Source organism: Sturnira hondurensis, unplaced genomic scaffold (genome assembly GCF_014824575.4).
Source record: "Sturnira hondurensis isolate 20B ecotype Veracruz unplaced genomic scaffold, ASM1482457v3 Scaffold0015509, whole genome shotgun sequence".
NCBI classification, from domain to species: domain Eukaryota; kingdom Metazoa; phylum Chordata; class Mammalia; order Chiroptera; family Phyllostomidae; genus Sturnira; species Sturnira hondurensis.
The window spans coordinates 6,688,733-6,708,841 of record NW_028088140.1 but is presented as its reverse complement, the minus strand read 5'-3'; the positions used below and the strand labels follow the sequence as shown (position 1 = coordinate 6,708,841).

At 44.1% G+C, this 20,109-nt stretch overlaps 1 protein-coding gene across 1 annotated transcript in view; it reads right to left on the bottom strand.

Moving 5' to 3' along the window:
* The window catches only part of PLXNC1 (plexin C1), a 151,913-nt gene that overhangs the window by 54,079 nt on the left and 77,725 nt on the right, over positions 1-20,109 (bottom strand). Inside the window, exons 7-12 of the mRNA XM_037064685.1 lie at positions 19,125-19,212; positions 16,863-16,962; positions 16,629-16,724; positions 6,794-6,936; positions 3,751-3,930; positions 1,104-1,191 (exon numbers count right to left, since the gene is read on the bottom strand). Of these exons, the coding sequence (XP_036920580.1) occupies positions 1,104-1,191; positions 3,751-3,930; positions 6,794-6,936; positions 16,629-16,724; positions 16,863-16,962; positions 19,125-19,212 (695 nt within the window). The remainder of the gene's footprint in view (positions 1-1,103; positions 1,192-3,750; positions 3,931-6,793; positions 6,937-16,628; positions 16,725-16,862; positions 16,963-19,124; positions 19,213-20,109) is intronic.

Below are 20,109 nucleotides of genomic sequence, written 5' to 3'. Positions count from 1 at the left end.
TCCACAGATATTCTGAATTCCATCCATATTTAATTTCTCTTTTGTGTGCAAACACCCAGTGTCTCCTTGGACTTGTGTGACATCTGGGCTGGCTGGGAATCAGAAGACCTAAAATGTAAGGATATCCCATGCTCTCAATTTTCAATGCTGCTTCAGATTTGCCATTTCCTTCCATGAAAGTGATATGACTATCTTATTTATTGTTTTCCCTGTGCCCACCAAAATATTTTGCCCACAGTACATGCACAGTAAGTTCTACTCGATCTAGTAACAGCACTGGGAGGGGAGAGCGAGTCCACTCACAACTTCAGGCAATGCCTATAGTCAAAGAGTCAATCTATGCAAACCACCAACGGGATGCGTTCACATCACAGAGACTGTGGTCTGGAATCAGATACAATGTGAGACTCGGAACTGGCTCTGAAGTGCGGCAGTAGGTGGCTACGTTTATGATAAGGCTATAAGGACGACTAGGAAGGGCTCCTGTGTCTAGGGCTGAACCCCGCCTGGTCCCAAGCAGGGTCCAGGTCTGTGACTGCTCGAAGACCTGCCAGCTTTGGCAGGAAGTGGACAGGTCGAGTGCACCAGACTGCTGTGGGGGGAGATGGAAGGCAAGGGAAGGCAAGGTCGGAAGAAAGGGACCAAGTCGGGTCAAAGAGACAATGGCAAGAGAAGAAGCCCGTGATAAGACCACTGGGGCCTTCGCAGGTCGCTGACCCTCTGAACAGCAGCTCTCTGTGCACTGGGAACAGCGCCTGCCTTTCACAGAACTGCCATTCTTCTTTGCATCGCACCTTCGCCACTCACAAGGCATTTTCATACCCATTCGTAAACACTCTCTCATTAGAGTGACTTGCCATAAGTCATACATGGAGGAAATGGCAGGTCTTGTCATACCAAGTTCATTCCTCTTTCCTCTGTGCAACTCGAAATACTCAACCTCAAGTATAAGGTCTTATTATTTCTTTCATAGCACTGATAGATACATTATGCAACAGGTAAGAGCATATAATGTCTCAAGGCACAGAAATAAATTATATCCCCCAACATATTTTAGTGTTACAAAAACAAAATTATGGATTACAAAGTAGCTGAGGACTTACATTTATGTTTCCTTTTAACTCATGGGAAATGATTAAGTTGTCAATTACATCAAAATTTCGGCCCACGATGGTTATATTCTGACCACCACTGCAAGGAAAAAAAGCAAGAACAAGAGTTTCATAGTAAACACACAGGCCTTTGCATTTATGAACAAATCTATCAATTTATTCATACTAAACTCAGTTTTATGTGAGAGCAAATTAATAAATCTTAATTTCAAATGCAGGACAATTTTAGAAGTCTTTAATGATACTGGCTACAAAGTCATAGTTTTTAAGATGCACACATATAAAAATTCATGTGGGATCCTGTCACAATTTGTAGGAAAATGCACAAACTCCTTTATGGAATTTTGAGTTTTGTTGTGTTGTGTTGCCACACATACTCAGATCATCAGCTGTACCTTGAAAAGGTTTTACTGAACAGAATTTTGTTTGATTGCTCCTTAATCTCTATGAAGATTCTTCAACCTAACAATTTTCAAAATCACACTTTCAACCTACCAATTATATTTTATTTAGGGAGACAGAAAACACTTTAGACAAGATAAAATTATAAATGACATTAAAAGTATATACAGTATTCTTATTTGGTAAACCATATAAATAACAGCTACATTTTTTCTCTCCCAAACCAAGTCAAATAATCACACAAGTCAAATGATATCCCCAGCACACAATCACATATAAGCAAAGTGGCCATCAGACATGAAATAAACAGCTGTTCGCACTCAGGCTGCCCTCACACCCCGTTCATGTAAGTCACTAGACACTTGTTCCGGTGGACAGGAGGCTGGGGTGTCCACCGGGCCCGTGATGACAAGGCTGCGAGGCGGGCAGGAGCAGGACAATTTGTGCAGGGCAGGGGGAAGACACTGCGCCTTGAACCTTCCAGCCACAAGGAGGAAAGGCCGAGCTGGCCCCGCGCCAGCCTGTCACCATCATTAGAAAACCAAGCCAAGCGTGGCCCACAGCCAGACTGCAGAGCCATGCTCTTGCCCAGGAGTCACTGGGAGACGTGGGCTCAGAATGGACAGCAAAAAGCTTCTCGTTTTACGGCAAAGTACAACGCTGGTGTCTCAGACCAGCGGTTCCCAAACTTTTTGCCACCAGGGACCAGTTTCGTGGAAGACAGTTTTTCCATGGATCAGATCAGGGCAGGGGTAGTTTCAAGATGGTTCGTGCGCATAACATTCAAGTTCACCTCCTGCTACACAGCCCAGTTCCTAACAGGCCTGGACGGGTCCCAGCCCATAGACCGGAGGTCGGGGACCCCTGTCTTAGAGCACCACCCCCTGGGAGCCTGGGAAAGCCACTGGAACACTCCACGCCTCAGTTTCTTCATCTGCAGAAGGTGGCACTCAGAGTAGAGCCTTTCCGCTTGGGAGCATTGACCACGTCAGCAGATGAAGCACACAGCCTGTGGAGAGTACCACACCCACGCGTGCCTTCATTCCCGGGCAGGAAGGGGGCCCAGGGCGAGGACTGCCACGCTACAGCCTCGGCTTGGAAATGTCCGTTCTCCTCAGGCCGCTGGTACGGGAGGGATTGTCGAAGTCCTCATCACTGGCCCCGCAGAGTGTGACCCCACTTGGAGGCGGGGTCTTCAAACGAGGAACCAAGGTTCCCTGAGGTCACTGGGGTGGGCCCAAATCCAGTATACCTGGGGTCCTTACAAAAAAAGGAGACAAGGACACAGAAAGGCACAGGGCGGAGAAGGCCATCTACGAGCCAGGCAGAGAGGCCTCAGAAAAACCAACCGTGACAGCACCTTGATCGTGGACTTATAGCTTCCAGAACTTTGAAGGCAGAAATATCTGTCACCGAAGCCGCCCAGTCTGCGCCGCTTTGCTGTGGCAACCCCAGCAACCTGATACATCCACCTGTCCCTTAACTGTAAATGCGAACACTAGAGGTGATTCTTTTTCTTTTTTGTTTTTCTCTTCTCTTTCGTTCTTTAAACAAATCTTTATCTGTAGTTTCATCCAGACAGTATCTTGCTGTGTTAGGTGAAGAAAACACCCTTAGGGTTATATTCCAAAACCTGAACATGAATTTACATGCAACAAGGAAGAAATTTTTTTTCTTGGAGTCTATCTGGAAGAGCTTATTCTGAAATTTCCATTTCTCACTTAGGGAGCATCTTTAGAATTCGATACTCCTTTTGATTTAGATGGCTCCCAGTACCTCCTCAAATTACTCAAACAGCTTACTCTAGTGGTTTTAAAGTGACAGATGCGAGAAAGAAGCAGCTTTGTGTCCTGGTCAGAAGTGAGACTGTGAAGAGGGCTCAATGTTTGTACCAGAAAACTGCGCCAAGAATAGTTACTACAGCCAAACAAGCATTCTACGAACTGGAAGACGTATGTGATCGGGAGAGAGACCGCAGCGTGACCCAGCACTCTGCTCCAAGCTCACTGGCAGCCACCGCTAAGGCCCAACCAGGATGCTCATGGTGCCCCGGGGACACTGGGAAGCGGCCTGTCCCTCAGGTGTGGGCGTGTCTTCCAGGAGCAAACCCTCGGAGGAATTCTGCGAGAGGAACTTAGATAGGAATTATAGCTAGGTTAATTTGAGTGAAATCACGATCTTTATGCATGTGACCTTTTCAACCACAACGAGAGAAAACTATGAATCTAGAAAGTACCTGATCCAGGTGGTAGCAGGATAGAGGAGGGAGCAGTGTGGCAGAGCAATGTAAGACAAGGACCCCACAGAAGAGCAGTCCCCACCATCAAACTGGATACACACATCCTTCATTTCTTTTCGGCTTGATGGCAGAGAGAATTTCATATGGGTGTCGTTTAGCACTTGGCTAACCTGTATCCTAGAAAGGGGTGGAAAAGGAACTCTTACATGACACAGACACACAGCGCAGCTGACGACCAAGCGGCAGCTGCTGAACTAGCAGACAGTGCAGGCAACTGCTGATTCATCGAGGCCACTTGTCCCATCGGGGCACATCTGGGGCAAGGTTCCTCTTTCTTTGGTGCATTTTTTTGTTTTTATTTGCATTTTCCTTAGAAGTAGGGTAAGAAGGGCATGTAGTCATTGTCCTTAAGAAGCCCCAGTAGAAACTGGACCATGGACTGGGTCTTAAGTTATATCAAGAAATGGCTGTTAATTTTCTTGAGTATGATAATGGTACCATGTGTATGTGATGCATACTGAAGGTTTTTTTTTTAAACTTTAAAGATTTAATTTATTTTTTAGAGACAGGGGAAAGGAGGGAAGAAGAGGGAGAGACACATCAACTGGTTGCCTCTTGCTGGCCCCCTGCTGCGGACCTGGCCCACAACCCAGCATGTGCCCTGACAGGGAAGCAAACAGGTGATCTTTCAGTTTGCAGGCTGACACTCAACCCGCTGAGCCACACTGGCCAGGGCGTACTGAAGTATTTATGAGTGAAAGGATACAGTGTCTAGGATATGCTCTGAAAAACTCCAGCTGCCATTCTTCCTTTCCCTTCAAAAAGTGTGAAGGAGATAGATAAAACACGATTAGCAAATGCTGGTAAGTTCTGAGGATGGAGGATGGGTACAGAATGGTTCACACACTCTCCTCTCTTGTGTAAGTTTGGAAATGTCCTTAATGAAAAACTGAAAAAAGCAGAAGTCCCAGTCAAGCACTGGGAGGATACAGCCCAACCCAGGTGGAGCTGGGAATGCTGCTGGGCAAAGGGCAGAAGAGGCCGTGACTGAAGTCCACGCCAAGAGCCCAGGCATCTCAGAATCAATCGGCCATCAGAGCCAAGCTGCCTACCAAGTTGCTCCAGACTGGAAATTAGCTGGGACTGTCCTGGGGGCTCCTGACATCTTCAGGGTGTGCCCTTGTCACCCTTCAGGAGCCAAAGCAAAGCCTTGCACGACATTGCCTCTGCAGCCTGCAGCTCCCTCTGTGCATCACATCTACAGCAGCCCTCTGAATCATTAGGACCGGGCTGTGTCTGAATAGCGCTCAGTATAATTATGCTACATGAGAATTTATTGTTACTGATGAATATGCACATGTTATTAACTTCAATGCACACAGCCTTTAAATTATAGTAATAGATTCACACAGTAAGGCAAATTCAAGAAACCCACCAGTCAGTTTGTACTCACACTACCTAAGGTTTACATTGTGGTTCTTGGAAATTCACCATAAAATGTCTGATAATTAAAATTCAAACTTGTTTATAAATTTTAGAAGGAAAGAGGTGGAAATGTAGGTCATTCCATTACTATTTCTCATGTATTTGTCTTTTAGAATAATTAGGCTTATAAAAAACTGTATTAAAAGAGTGTGGGATTACAGCACAAACTCAGATACAGGATTAACTGAGTATGATGTTTACTGCTCATGAACTTGGGTGCACCATGCAAATGTGGTGAGTGAAATGCTACATGCAGAAAGGTCTGTTACTCATTTAATTTAATAACGGCAGTTTCTCAAGACACATTCAGAATTGAAATGAGAGCATAAAGAGTCAGAAACGGGGTACAGCTCTGAAAAATGACTCACTTTCCAGTGGAGCTGATTGCCTTTCAGTGAACACACAGGTGTCCAACTTCAGATTTTGTTAGAGAGAATGAAAGATTTTCAATAAGGTATTCAGCCGTGAAAATGGAACAAAAATGCCCGTGTCACTTAGACACAGCCGCTACTGTGTGCTTGATGATTCTGGTCAATAGCTGGACAGAGGAACGCCACCCATGGGCAGCTTTCCCCCAAAGGTGACGGATATCCCAAATGTACTGCTAGGAAGGAAGGGGATGGCAGTCACATGTGGCCAATGAATTAAAACAGAAAATCAGTATATAAGTGTGACAGACGAAGATGCTATGCAAATCTGTTTTAGTTAAAAACCAAAACACCACGCTTCAGCAGGTTGTCTTCAACGCACTCCCGTGGTGGGACACGCTCAGAGTTATCCTTCATGGAGACTGAGCATCTTTTATTTCAAATCAGCCCAAACTTATAAAAGCTAACATGCAGAAAACTCAAATTATCTACTGTGTTATTATCACATGTCTTTTTGGGGGGTCGGTGACATTGTACAAGAATGTCAGTGAGACACTGAAATTTTTTCTGTCTCAAAAGATTCATGGAAAAGATGAGTTAGGGAAAGAAGTCATAGAAATAATTATATTAAAGTGGTACACTGACCAGATACTTTTTGTGTTGGGATATTTGTTCTTTCTTTCATCTTTTAACACTAAGTGATGTTCTATTTGGTTAGTATGTGGGCCTGAAACCAATCCAATAAAGAGAAGGCTCTAAAGAATAAAATGGAGCATAAATTTTCTTTTTTTAACTTTAGGCAATCCATTGGAAGAGTTGCCAAATTTTCCCATCAAAATCTTGAGGTACTCAACTGCTTTCTTTAAAAGCATCATCAACAAAATGACATTTGCTGTTCAAAGTACTTGATTTTGTTAATGAAAATGAATCAAGGCTCCAAACAGTCAATACCCTGAACCTGTGTGTGGAGATTTGGGGGGTGACAACATGGGACAGATTCTCTCACGGTTAATCTCAAACGTCATGTATAAATGATATTATTTATAAAAATTATATTATGTCAAATATGCAGAGTAACTGGTCCACTTTGGCACATGGAAACACTCTGACAACAGAGAGACTCCATGTGGCATAGGACTGAGCCTTCTCCTACGCCACCGAGAGTGAGCCGCTGATTCTGCACTCACACGTCCTGGTCACAGGTGCTGGTTCCTTTCAGGACCATCACGATGCCATGTGACGCCTGGGTGAAGTTTGCTCCCGTGACCACCACGTTTCTTTTCCCTAAGGTTGATATTTTCTGTGGCTCAATGGACTTGACGTAGAAGACCTATTGGAAATGAACATTAAAACACAAGATCAAAGCTAAGAAATGGCATTGTTCCAAAAGATCTTGTTATGCGCTGCAGTTCATAGCAATCACTGGGAAATTACATGTTGCAAACACAAGCAGACAGTAGTTAATGAAATCAATGAATTCGAGGAAGAACGTGGAAGATTCTTGTCTCTCAACATGTGACAGCATGAGGTCAAACCAATTAATCTATGTCTCATAAGACAGTTGAAAATAGAGTTGAAGAGTCTGACGTTCTACCTGAAGAGTGAATGGCACCCGAGTCTCCAAAAACACTGCCTCGCTGCCCCTGGCGACCCACCACACAGGACGGAGGAGGAGACAAGGAGGCCACTGATCACCGGCGGAAGACAGACTCATCGCTAAGTTAAAATAAACGTCATTTTGGATAGATTTAATTCCCAAGGAAGCAGTTTCTGTTGCTTGTTTCAGCTAGGCTGTTCGAATCAAGGAGCATACCTCAGAGAAGAGAACCTTGGGACATCACCCTGTTCAGTCACCTGATACCAAGTGGCTGGATGTGGGAACCACGTGGCTGCCACCGCCCCTCCACAGCTTGTAGACACCACCGTTCCCTACTTGGTGGCCATTACTAACTTTTTCAGGCCTTTCTTTACTAAGTAAGTTTCTCCTGGAATCACCTGATACCTAGCCCCATATTATGCACCTCACTTCTCCATCTGCAATGTCTAATCAAATCCCCTTTTTAAAAAACGACCTTGTTGCCCTGGCTGGTGTAGCTCAGTGGATTGAGCGCAGGCCTGCGGACTACACAGTCGCAGTTCAATTCCCAGTCAGGGCACATGCCTGGGTTGCAGGCCAGTTCCTAGCAGGGGACTCACAAGAGGCAACCATACATTGATATTTCTCTTCTTCCCTCCTTCCCTTCCTCTCTAAAGATAAATAAATAAAAAAATTTTTAAAAATTACCTTGTTTTGATAGAAAAAATCATTTTCCTTTACAAAGATAGAACAACCCTGATTTCTTTCACTTTTCTCTAAGAGATGTTGCCATCTATCATTTTCATCATTTTTTGGTTCTTCTGCAGACCACTTCCAGCATGTTTGCATTCTTCCATAATATGGTGATGAAAACAGGACAGAACATTTAAAGATTCTGGCCAATATAAAGTACCACAGATCTTCAATGTGAGTGAATCATACTCACACTCCTGATATTTGAAAACAACCCCCAACACACAATCACGTGAAATTTGGCAAGGCCTACACACCAAGTGTATCCACTAGGAGGGTAAAGTTTAAGAGGAAGCATCTTATGGTGCCGGGAGTATTTTAGTTACATCCAACACCTGCCTACAATGTGCTCGCTGAAGTAGCCCAGTATGTCCTCTGCTTCTCTCTATGTGTGACACTCACCAGGATGCCCTTGCTGGGCTCCTGGGCCTGCCCACGGAGGGATACTTTATAATCCTGCTCCTTGGCACACGCAGGTGCTGAGTGCTAGAGCGGTCACCATCACTCACTATCACTGTGGGCTGGATTTGCAAATTGAGGTAAATTCATGTCATCACAGCAATGATGTAATGTGACAGAGAATTGATTTTGGTGGCAGAATTTATTTTAATCGCTTAGTAAAGACTTTAGCCCCATATTTATAGAATCATGAAGGGCCTGAAAGGGTCACTTTAATTATTCTGTCATACTTGAGTACATTTTATGGGGGAAATTAGCTGCAAGAGTGGTCCTTGGAATGGAAGGATTAGCAAAGACTTAAAGATAAATCCCTTGCAAATGTCAAGTGTGTGTTGTATAGCAAAAGGCTTACTCTTGGCTCTGACACCATGTCAGCCAAGTGAACAAGTATTTACTGAGCACCGACAGGGCTCCGGGGATGGCACTAGGTGCTGGCGGCAGGTGGCAGGGGGTGGGGGTGGGGGCAGCTACTGAATTTGCCTGTAGCAGCCAAATCCAGTCTACAGCTTGTTTCCAATATGGCCCAGAAAAAATGTCAAAAAAAGAGTAATATTACATGACATATGTCAATACATGGAACAGAAATTTCAGTGTCCACAAAGAAAGTGTTTTTGGAACACAACCACGCCCACTCATTTGCATATCATCTGTGGCTACTTCCGCCTGACAGCAGCAGAGTTAAAGTGTTATGATAGAGACCTCATAACTCACAGGCCTAAAATATTCATTGCTTGGCTCTTTGTAGAAAAACTTTGCCGACTCCTACACTAGAAGAGTCCACTGTCTTCCTAGGGGGACAAGAGAAACCGTGCATTTGTTCTGTGAGCACATCAATGCAGATTCACATTTACACCCCAGCCAAATGCGATTCCCAGGTTTCTTTCTGGATAGTCCTTTCCACTTCTTATATTTATACTGTTGATATCTATTCTAGCAAAATTTTCAAACACACCAAGTAAACACTACTTCTCTACTCTCAGTAGAGAATAAAGATGGCCTTACAACCAATGTACACAGATTTTTAAGGGGCTTATATTTGTTCCTTAAGTGGCCGTACAAACACCATCAGAAGACCTGACACGTCGCCTTCTTAACTTTTTTTTTCTCCCTGAGTAGAGATGGCCCTGCTACTACTTCAAGAGGATGTCACTTAAAACCTTATTGTTTAGAGAAGTCTCCACTGGTGTCTGGGATGGAACCCAGCCCTGGCCTATCTCATGAGAGCAGATGCTTTCAAAGAGGGTCAGATTAGTTGTCCTTTGCTTGCTTGGAGAGCCTCTTCTGATTTTAATAAGCCAGTCAAAGAGCTACAAGAGGACCTCACTAAGGACACGGTTTGAGCACACACACACAGGGTGGGTAGCGACACAGCTGTGCTATGTGACTGCCATAGTTCTTAGAAAAATATAACATTTTCTATGTTTACTGATAAAGATTTTTAAAATCCAGTATAGAGGAAAGGCAAGGAATGAGCTCCCTTCAACTGTTCTACATACTTAATATTTTAGATTGATTTTTGTATTTGATCAAGAGTTAATTCACAATCTGACATGATGTAGTAGCCCCCACAAACTTATATGGAAGGGTTTGGTTAATTTAAAAACACAACTTAGTTCGACAGAAAAAGGCAATATGTTAGGCCCTATAGTGAGATTCTTCCCCCTCCCTGTGTCCAAGGATTTTCACACATCAAATCAGAATGCCATAGACTGTAACCCTCACAGCCCTCTGGTGTCTAGCAATTAACCTCAGCATGGTCTACTTCCTGTCAGTTACATTTTATACACTTAAGAGTTATTTTCAAATGGTCACACAATTTTAAAGCAGTTAATAAAATAGGATGAGTTCTCGTTGCTTGCAAGTTTTAATCACTCCCTGTTTTGTACAAGAAAGCACCTTAGAAACTGGTTAACCAGGTGATTACAGAATATCCGACTATTAGTATTTTTTTAAACAAAGCCATTCTAAGTTATTGGAAACAGCATAACCACTGAGAAACGGGCGTCTTTGAAAAGGCCTGGAAAGGATTACTCTTGACAGCAAGAGTACACGAGTCGCATTACCATGACATTAATGGAGAAAGCACTGCTATGATTGAAAAGAATATTGGAAAGAGGTACATTAGGAGCGCTCATTTTATTAAGACCAAATTGTACTCTATTAAACTGCTCAAAAAACTTGAATACGGTCAAGCTCTCTGTGGGCCTGGACCTGAATCAACACTCAGTAAAATGTCTCTCAGATTTTCGCTCATGAAATTAGTTCAAACAGGGCCGAGAATAGTCACATGGATTCAAAACCAGCTGGAAATCTGAAACCAAAGGACATTAGAGAGATGAAAGGCAGCATAACTAATTAAAGGGAAGTGTCCTGTCGGGCTCTACAGGGGTGAGTATTCGGCTCAGAATTATTTAACGTCTTTATTAATGACTGAGCAGGACAGAAGTAATATATTAGTGAAATGTATAAGATTGAGAAGAGTATCAACCAGCAGTAGAGAAGAAAAAGTGTAAAAGCAGAGGAGGTATGGAAAGTAGCAAAATACAATCCCACCAAAGAAAAATTAGAAAGTGAAATGGATCAAAAAGCCTGTCCATTTGCTGCTGGGGCCCCTGGTATGGACCGTGGAAACCCGGTGTGTAACTTCCAGTTGGTCCCAGGAACTGGCACTGGCGGCTGAGATAGACCTGGAGATTTCTCGGAGAAGGTGACAGAGCAAGGCCTGTGCTGAGAGAGCAAGGCTCACCTCTGTAACCTGGGGACTCTGAGGTGAGGCTGACATGGCCCAGGCTGGGGCTGCCAAGGCCACTCCATGAAGTTGTTACCCTTTGTCACTGAACCTTCCCAGCATGGTGCCTCTGAACTGGACTGGCCGCCTGGACTGGCTGACCAGGGAGGGCAGCTCTTCCTGTCCAGTAGAGACCCCGGCTTGCAGACTGAACCCAACCACTCAAAATCCACCCCTCTGATGGGTTTCTCAGCATGAGGCTCTGGCTGCTCCACTCTCTTCGGGGCCCCAATTTCCAGTCTCAGTCCTGGAGAAGATGCTGGCCTTCCTGGGTCTGAATCCTTCGCTATGACACACCGCAACCTACCCATCTCCCCCAGAGGCTTTGACACTAAGGCATTTGCCCAGGCTGCGGGTCTTCATCTTACCTGTCAATGGCACAGACGGGGCAGGCTTTGAGCACCACATGCCAAGAGAAGTCAGTAGAACTTTCCTCCTTTCTGGGCTGACTTTCATCATCAACACTTGGTTTAATACTTGTTTATATTCAGCTGAGGTCATACATTGTAGAGCAGTGGTTAAAACTGTGGGCTCTGGCATCAGACTGCCTGGGTTCAAGTCGCTTGCCTGTCATTTACTTTGGACTTATCCTCCGTAAAATTCCTTTTTCTATAAAGTGGGCAAAATAGGTCTTTCATGAGGCTTAAATAAAGAGATACTCTGAGCTTAGGATACAGCATAGGCTCGACAGATATTATCTCTCAATACTCAATTTGGTACATTCCGGTATTCCTTCTCCTGTTTTTTCTATTATGCACACTCAACTGCTACCTAAAAATGAATCTTACTTCCTCCAAAATATTGTGAGTTTTACAGCATAAGCTCCAAGAGGGCACACATTTTTGCTTGCCTGTCTAGCACTGAGTAGGTGTTCAATGAACATATTTGAATGAATGAAGGAACAAACGAGCAATTGGAAGTGGATCCCATAGCACCCAATAGGCCCACAGAAACTACTTAACCAGGTGCATATTAAAGTTAACTTCACTCTTAAGTGCAAGGTCCTTGAAAAGGTCAATTTGGATTGCTTGTGAGAAAGTAAAATGCATATTCAAAAGTGATGGAGGAAGAGAAAGAAAGGAACAATTTGGAAGTAAATTCCTTGAGGGAAGACATGTTCAGCAGGCAGCATCACCAGGGTAACGCTGTTAAGAAAAGGAAGGCCAAGAAGTTGGGGAGGGGAGGGGCCGGCCAACTCAGAGAGAAACTGGCCTTTACAGCTGAAAATGCCTCTGCTCCATAGGTCAAACACTGGTCAAACACTGGGTTTTGAGTTTGTTTTCCTAATGGTAATGCTTTTCCATAACGTAGCCCCCTGGTAAATGATGGCACTTGTTTTTAGGTCAGGGTACGGGCATGGGTCATAGGTCACAAATCTGTGCAACAGCATTGGGCCCAAATTGGGAGTGAACCAGAAACCCTATCTCATAAGTATCATGTCCTTGGATGAGAACATTCATACATTAAAAAAAGTTAAATGTCATGAATCAGAACCATGGACACATAAGACCAAAAAGAAGATTTTCAATAGCATTCTCTTGTCACTGAGGAACCAAGCGGCAGCTCCCAGGCCTGGCAAATAAGGCCCTGTAGATGCAGGCTCCAAGGTCATTTCAAACTATGTCCCACAGTTTCCTGCAACCTGCTCCAGCCAAATTGAGTCACTTGGGGTTTCCAATAATGAGTGCCCTAGAGTTTTCTGGAACCCCAACTATGATTTTCCTTATGCTAATTCCTCTACTCAGAATACCTACTCCTTAGTCTCCATGTGGCTGGAGGCTTCTCATCCATCCCTTAAAGGTCAGCTGAAATGCCATCTCTGTCAATCAATCCATCCATCAATCAAAGACTTAACCAACCACACTGATTAAGTGTTTTTAACTGCCAGGCACTGGGTTTAAATAAACAGGAATGGCTAAGATAAAGCCCCAGGCACAGAGAAGCTCTCTGGGTTCATGTACTTTCTGGTACTTTCCCTGTGTTAACATTTTTTATCTTGTATGCTTACTCATGTGATCATGTGCATGATTCTTGAGACTGATGGCAAGAGAGGTACATGATTATTTATGTCGTCCTCATCATATGCATGGATCCCAGTAAAATGGAAGCTAATAGGTGTTCCATAAACACCTGAGAATCAGCCTTAAACACCTGAAGAATCAACCAGAGCTCAGCATCATGAAGCTTTAGACTGTGCCCCCCCCCCATTCACATCTCATGTTTCCAGTGCCTGGCACAGTACTGAGCTCTCAGCACGTAAGTGATGTGGGGAGACATCTTCAAGGAAAGCTCTCCATGACGTTTCTGCTGGGAAGAGGGTGATCACTGATTCAAGGCCACCATGGAGACCCAAACTAGGAACCTGAGTGTTCACATTCCACATGATAATGAAAAAACCACAGTGTTCAGATGACATGAGAAATTCTGCCTGTGACAAACAGTACTCTACTCCTTATCAACCAAAATTGAGGTTCTGTTCTGAGTCATGTTTAAAGATAACATTTGAGTGTCAACAAAATGACTCTCCAAACCAGGAGAAATGTCATCCGTGGGGAAGCACTGCTGATAGGTAGGTCTGAGCTTTGCTTATTTTCAGCCTCTTCCTGCTCTCTTGGTGACCCCAGGTCTTTTAACCACACAGTATCAAGGTCAAAAGATACAGGAAGACAGTACAGGAAACCAGGATTCATTCAGCGATTTTATCTTTTTCCCTTTAAAATAAAAGAAATTTAAAAGCCATTACCTGGACCATTACTCAGCGACAAAAAGGACCAAACTAGTGATACATAAAGGAACTTGGATGAATTTCCAGAGAATTATGTTGAGTTAAAAAGACCAATCCTTAAAGGGTACATCTGGGTGATTCTGCCTGGGAGGATACGCCTGGGTGTAGCACCATAGAAACAGGGAACAGATCAGGGTTGCCAGGGGTCAGAGATGGAGAGTGAGGGGGGGGGGGGGGACCTGGGTGTGGCTACAGACCGCCAACATGGGGCGCCAGAGCTGCTCTGGGTCATGACTGGTGTCACTCTCCATATCCTGCCTGTGACGTTGTGCTACAGTTTTGCAAGATGTTAGTTGCTATTGGAGGAATCTGGGTAAAAGATATATGAGATCTCTCTCTATTATTTTCCTATAACTACATATGAACCTACAATTATCTCAAATAAAAGTTTAATTTTTGAGAACTAAGAATCTTGAGAGAGATTTTTTCAAAGCAATCTTGAGAGAGAACAAAGTTGGAGGACTCAAACTTTCTGGTTTCAAAACTTATTACAATCGTACAGTAATTAAAATAGTGTGTTGTGGGTATAAAGGTAGACACACAGGTCAATGGAATAGAGACCCCAGAAATGAATCATCGCACGTACAGTCAAATGATTTTTGACAGGGAGACAACACCAGTCTCTCAATAAACGGTGTTGAGAAAAATGGACACCTACCTGCAAAAGAATGAAGCTGGACTCTTTCCTTATATCATATAGAAAAATTTACTCAAAATGGATCAAAGTCCTAAATCTAAAAGTTAAAACTATAAAGCTCTTAGAAGAAAATGCAAAGGAAAGCTTAATAATACTGGATTTGGGAATGATTTCTTGGATATGATATCCAAAGCTCTGGCAACAAAAGAATAAAAAGAATAAAATTGCACTTCATCATTAAATTAAAAACTTCTGTGCAAAAGATACAGTCAACGGAACATGAAGGCAGCCTACAGAATGGGAGAGAATACTTGCGCATCATGCATCTGATGGGGGGTTGACATCCAGAACCTACACCCAACTCCCACAATAAGAAACACACAGCGACAATATGCCAAAGGGTGGAAGCAACCCAAATGTTCACCCACAGATGACTGGATACGCAAAATGCGGTCTATCCACACAATGGAATGTTATTCAATCTTAAAAAAGGAAAGAAAATCTGACCATGCTACACAATGTATGTCCAGTCACTGGAGGACATTACGTTGAGTGAAATAAGCCAGTCACAAAAAGACAAATCTTGTATGATTCCACTTATATACAGCGCCTAGGGTAACAAAGCTCAGAGTAGAATGGTGGGTGCCAGGGCCTTGGTAGAGGGCAAATGGGGAGTTATTGTTTCAATTACAGTTTCTGTGTTGCAAGAGAAAACGTGTCTGGCACTGGATGGTGGTGACAGCACACATAACAGTGAGAGTGTGCTTACCGCTATTAAGTACACACTTATAAAAGATGATAAAGATGCTAAGTTTTATTCTATGTGTATTTCACCAAGATTTAAAAAACTGAAATAACAACAGAAGATATGTTTCATTTTTTTTAAAGCACTGCCTCCTTAATTCAAGTTTCTGTCACTACACCTTAGTTTCATAAATCAGTGGGGAGAGAACGGCCTGTCACTTAGTAAGCCCAACAGTGAACAAGACCTCAAAGACTTCTAAAGTCTGAAATATTGGCACATCTAATTTTTCAAATGCCTATAAGTAACTTCATAATCCATTTTGATTCATATTCCCTTTGCCTGTTACTTAATTTCACCTGGTTACTATCAACTTTTTGTTGTCATTGAAAGCATGCTACTTATTTATATTGGCGTTTGACCTTAAGTAGCAGCAAATGGATAAATCAAGGCCACAGATTAGTCATGAAACAGAAAACTGAGCCTTTAAAAGAAAACATGTTGTTCTTATGTTGCTCCATGGACTCCTACTGGACCCCAAGGTTAATGAGAACAAGAACTTGTCCCTTTTTTGTTTTCACCCCACAGTAGACGCTCCGTTAACGTCTGTCACCCGAATGAAGCCTGCACTGCTCTGCTCTCTAAGCGCAGCTCCTGTGTCTGTGGGAAAGTGTTTACCTTGTTTCCTCTTCTCTTTGCAAACATGTCTGTCAGTGGAGGTTGGTGATTTACGGTAGAGAAAATAAGACGAATTTCCAAGGAAATTTCATGGAAAATAACCATTTTTGAGAAGTAGAAAGGAAGGTGCGTATATTACATAAAAACAACTCTTTGTTTCGGAGTTATAAACCACTGGTTAGACTGTCGCCACAAAGCAAAGAAAGGCAACCCGACGGTGTCAGTGTGCAGGCCTTGTGCACTCTCCCTCGTCGTGTCCCCAGAAATGCGATGGGAAGATGCGGTCCGCACTGCAGTCCCCTCAGTGCTGCGTGTCTCACTGCCCTCAACTCTCCCCTCGGGAGCCACAAAGCCATCTTTAAAACTCTTCCTCCTCCCGGAATAACACTTCTCACAGTTACGGAATTTTCGTTTCTTTTATGTGAGTGTGCCACCTTTGATGTACTGAGCCAATTAAATGAAACTTGGTTTAAAAACCAAAGGTAAAAAAGGGAATTTCGGTAGAAAATAAAAAAGGGAATTTTTAAAAGGAACCCAAAGTAGAAGTTGTTATTGCTACCTAAGGGGGGGATTTCTGTGGGACCAACTCAAACAGAGGTCTGACCTGCGAGCCAGGGTGGGTTCTGTTACTCTTCGCAAAGCCTCTGCCTCCTGTCGTTTGGGCTGGCGCCCGCCTCTCCACCACAGCTTGGCAAGGTTCCTGAAATGAAAAATGTCCCTTCAATGTCCATCCACACAGGTGGGAAATTCAGAGTTTGAAATAAACACCAAAGATCAGCCGGGGCGCTGCAAATGCCGATTTTGACGATACCGTGTGATACCAAAAGCGTCCCGTTACCTGGTTTCTGTAGGAATCGGACGGGCCGCACGCTGTGAACGGGTGGACACACCTCCCATTCCTACACCAAGCACAGCCTGCTCCAACACACACTGGGCACCTGGCAACATGGAAAACCAGCTTAATTCCTGCCGTTTTAGGAAAATCTCCATATCCTAGAATTCCCCTCTGTGATATGACCACAGGTGAGCATTTGAAAGAAGGAAAAAATCCCTAAAGAGACTGATGAACCCAGAGGAGAGGGGACAGTCCTTTGCGACTGGGTATAGAGCCTTCAGGCTGACTGACAGCCACCACACCTGCAGGGGTGTTTCCATGGAAACCGGAGGCTGGGATCACCTCCCTGACAGGTAGACTTCAGGAACCCACTGAATCTGTTTCTGAACCTCCTACTGCTATTTGTTTACCCTGAGGTAAGTTTCCCTCCAGAGATTGGTCTCACCCTCCTCGCCCCACCCCAGTATCAGTGATAACACCACCAACTGCCCAGCAGATGTGAGGCCACAAGTGCTAGCAGAGGGAATGGGATGCCACTGTTTGCTTTTTAACCAAACTGAGGAAGAACTGTGTCTACTAACCAAATGATCTATCATGCATGGGTCACAGTGGAAAGCTGAAAAGCACTTATAGGATAATTGGAGTTAAATAACAGAAAGAGAAACAGAGGCTGGTCTGGAAGCAGCTCCGGGAAGCCAAAGGAAGGCTCAGCCCAGGGACAGTGAAAGGACCAGTGCAGGGAAAGGGGATACTACTTACGTTTTATATTGTCTTTGAGAAATGCCTAAGCATTCTCATATCCTGACCTACAGCAACCGCAGTCTCAGTGGAAGAAGAAAACCTAGGCTCAGGGTTTCTCTGGCTACCTAAGTGCGCTAGATACAGGGCTGTGATTTGCATTCCTATTTCCCCTGCTCCCTGCCCCTCCTAGTGTGAGGGCTGTACTCTGCTTTTCTAAGGGAAGCAGGTACCCAAGGAAAGGGTGTTCACCCTCTGGGAAGCTGTGGGTCTGCGGTCTGGTTGTTAATCACCCAGCTATGGGACCTGGGGCAAGTCACTGCTTTTGTCTGGTGCAACTGGGGATGGAGAGCTGCATTGTTTCAATTCTCTTTAAGCCATAATATGCTATTTAACTCTCTCCCCTTTTTCCTATTTCCATGGACTTCTGGGGCTTTCTGTATTGAGTTTTTTTTTCTTTTTCACTCCCTTGTTCATTCTGTTTATTAAAGATAACTGGACTGAATCCCGCATGGGTACAAATAAGTTCCGGAGGACCCTGACCTAATAGCTGCAGAGTGGCCCCCCAACTCACTTTCGAGTTTGAATTCATTTTCCCCAAAGAAACAACGGGCCCCAGGCCAAGCCGAAGGAGCTCACATTCGGTACTCACAGAGCTGGTCAATCAAACCACTGAATGAACTACAGAATCACTAATAATAGAGCTTCCCATTGTTTCCATGGGAACCTCTACCCCATCTTCCAACTGGAAAATCAGGAATCTGAGAAACATATTCCTCTGTCTTCTCTTTGCTTTATAAGAAAGGAGTGAGGCTGTGGTACTAACTCAGGGGATTATGTAGCTCATTAGGGCCAAACATGGTGGGAAAAAATGTGTGGGGGGGAGGGCAGAATTAACATGTTCTTTTTTAAATTAAATTTATTGGTGTGACATTGTATACATTTCAAGTGTACAATTCTATGATACATCATTTGTACATTGCATTGTGTTCACCACCCAAAGTCTAGTTTCTCTCAGTCACCATATATTTGACCCCCTTCACCTTCCTCATCCTCTCCCCACCCACTTCCCCTCTAGTAACCACTATACATTTGTCTCTTTTGGGGTCTAACAAGTTCTTTGAAGAAACAGACTTCATCTTGTCCTTCTCCTTGAGTATGATTTCCCCTCATCTCATGCTCAGACCCTCTTTCTGGACCCAGATTCTCAAAGCCATTCTGATCAGGGGAGAAGCTAGCAGCCCCCGCCTACTGTACTTACTTCTGGTCTTGGACAAATGTACTTCCCTCTTGGTAGAGACACTTGGGCACAGCTGTGTGCTCCTTAGCTGCTCTGCCTCACTCACCGGGGCTTGAGCGAGCAAGCTTACGAGCTCAGGGGCCCTCCCATCTCCCATTAGGCCACGCTCCAAAAGGCACTTTAGAAAGTTCTACTCCACCAAAGAGTTCTTTAGGAAGTTGAGGAGTAAAGCAAATAAATAAATTAAAAACAATGAGAGAATATGTAGACTTCAAATAAAATCTTACTCTCTTAATGACGAGCAGTTGGTAAAGTTGAATCTTTTTGATAAATGCCAAGAACCGAAGGAGAATGTCACGTTGACAACTAAAACATCTGGAGCAAAGGGGGAGAAAAGAGTCATTATGGTGGAGTCCTGCTATCAACCGGCAAAGCTGTAAATGCAAAAGATAAATATTTTGGCCTCCACTGCAAGGGTGGAGGGGCACCAGCTGCTGGCTCACAGTTCAGTCAGTGTGGGGTTCCTTCCTGGGGGCCATGCATGTCAGGCTGCCAGAGCGCACAGCACAGGGCTCCAAACAGACCCGGGCCCACCTCACGCTCCAGGCCCCCCATGGATAATCACTAGGAAAAAGCCATTTTCCAGCCCATTTACATCTCATACTCTCCCCGGGATCACTATCTCAACTTGTAATTGGCCACAGCATAAGAATAAAACAAGTCACTGAGCAAGAAGTGCCTAGAACACGAGAATCAGAATGTGAGGCAGGAAATTGTGCACCATCAGAAAAATCCACACCACAAATATTACCTAACATACTCTAAAGGGTGGCTCCCATGGGCTGGGATCTGCGCTCTGCTTGGAGCCAACTGTCGCCAAATCTTTGGTGCAGGTTTTCTTACCAAACATTTGAAAACCTACCTATTGGTTAGAAAACCTCCGAAGAATAAAGTCACAGAGATATACAGTGTGCTAAATCAGCGTTAGAAAAATGTCCTATTTCCTGTGCCTCTTTAACTGACTTGGTACCCTATTCAAGATGCTCCCAAAACCCAGCTGTCTGTCAAAATCACTTGAGAAAATGATGAAAATACAGATTCCAGAGCCACACTCCTCAGTAGTCCGACTTAGCAGACCTGGGGTAAGGCCGGGAATCTGTGGTTTGACATGTTGCTCACAGAATGACTGCTTTTTGCTGGATTTGGGTGCCTTTTGCATCCTGTGGTGACCAGGGACCAGTGCTACTCTGTGATGTTTTCACTGTCATCTAT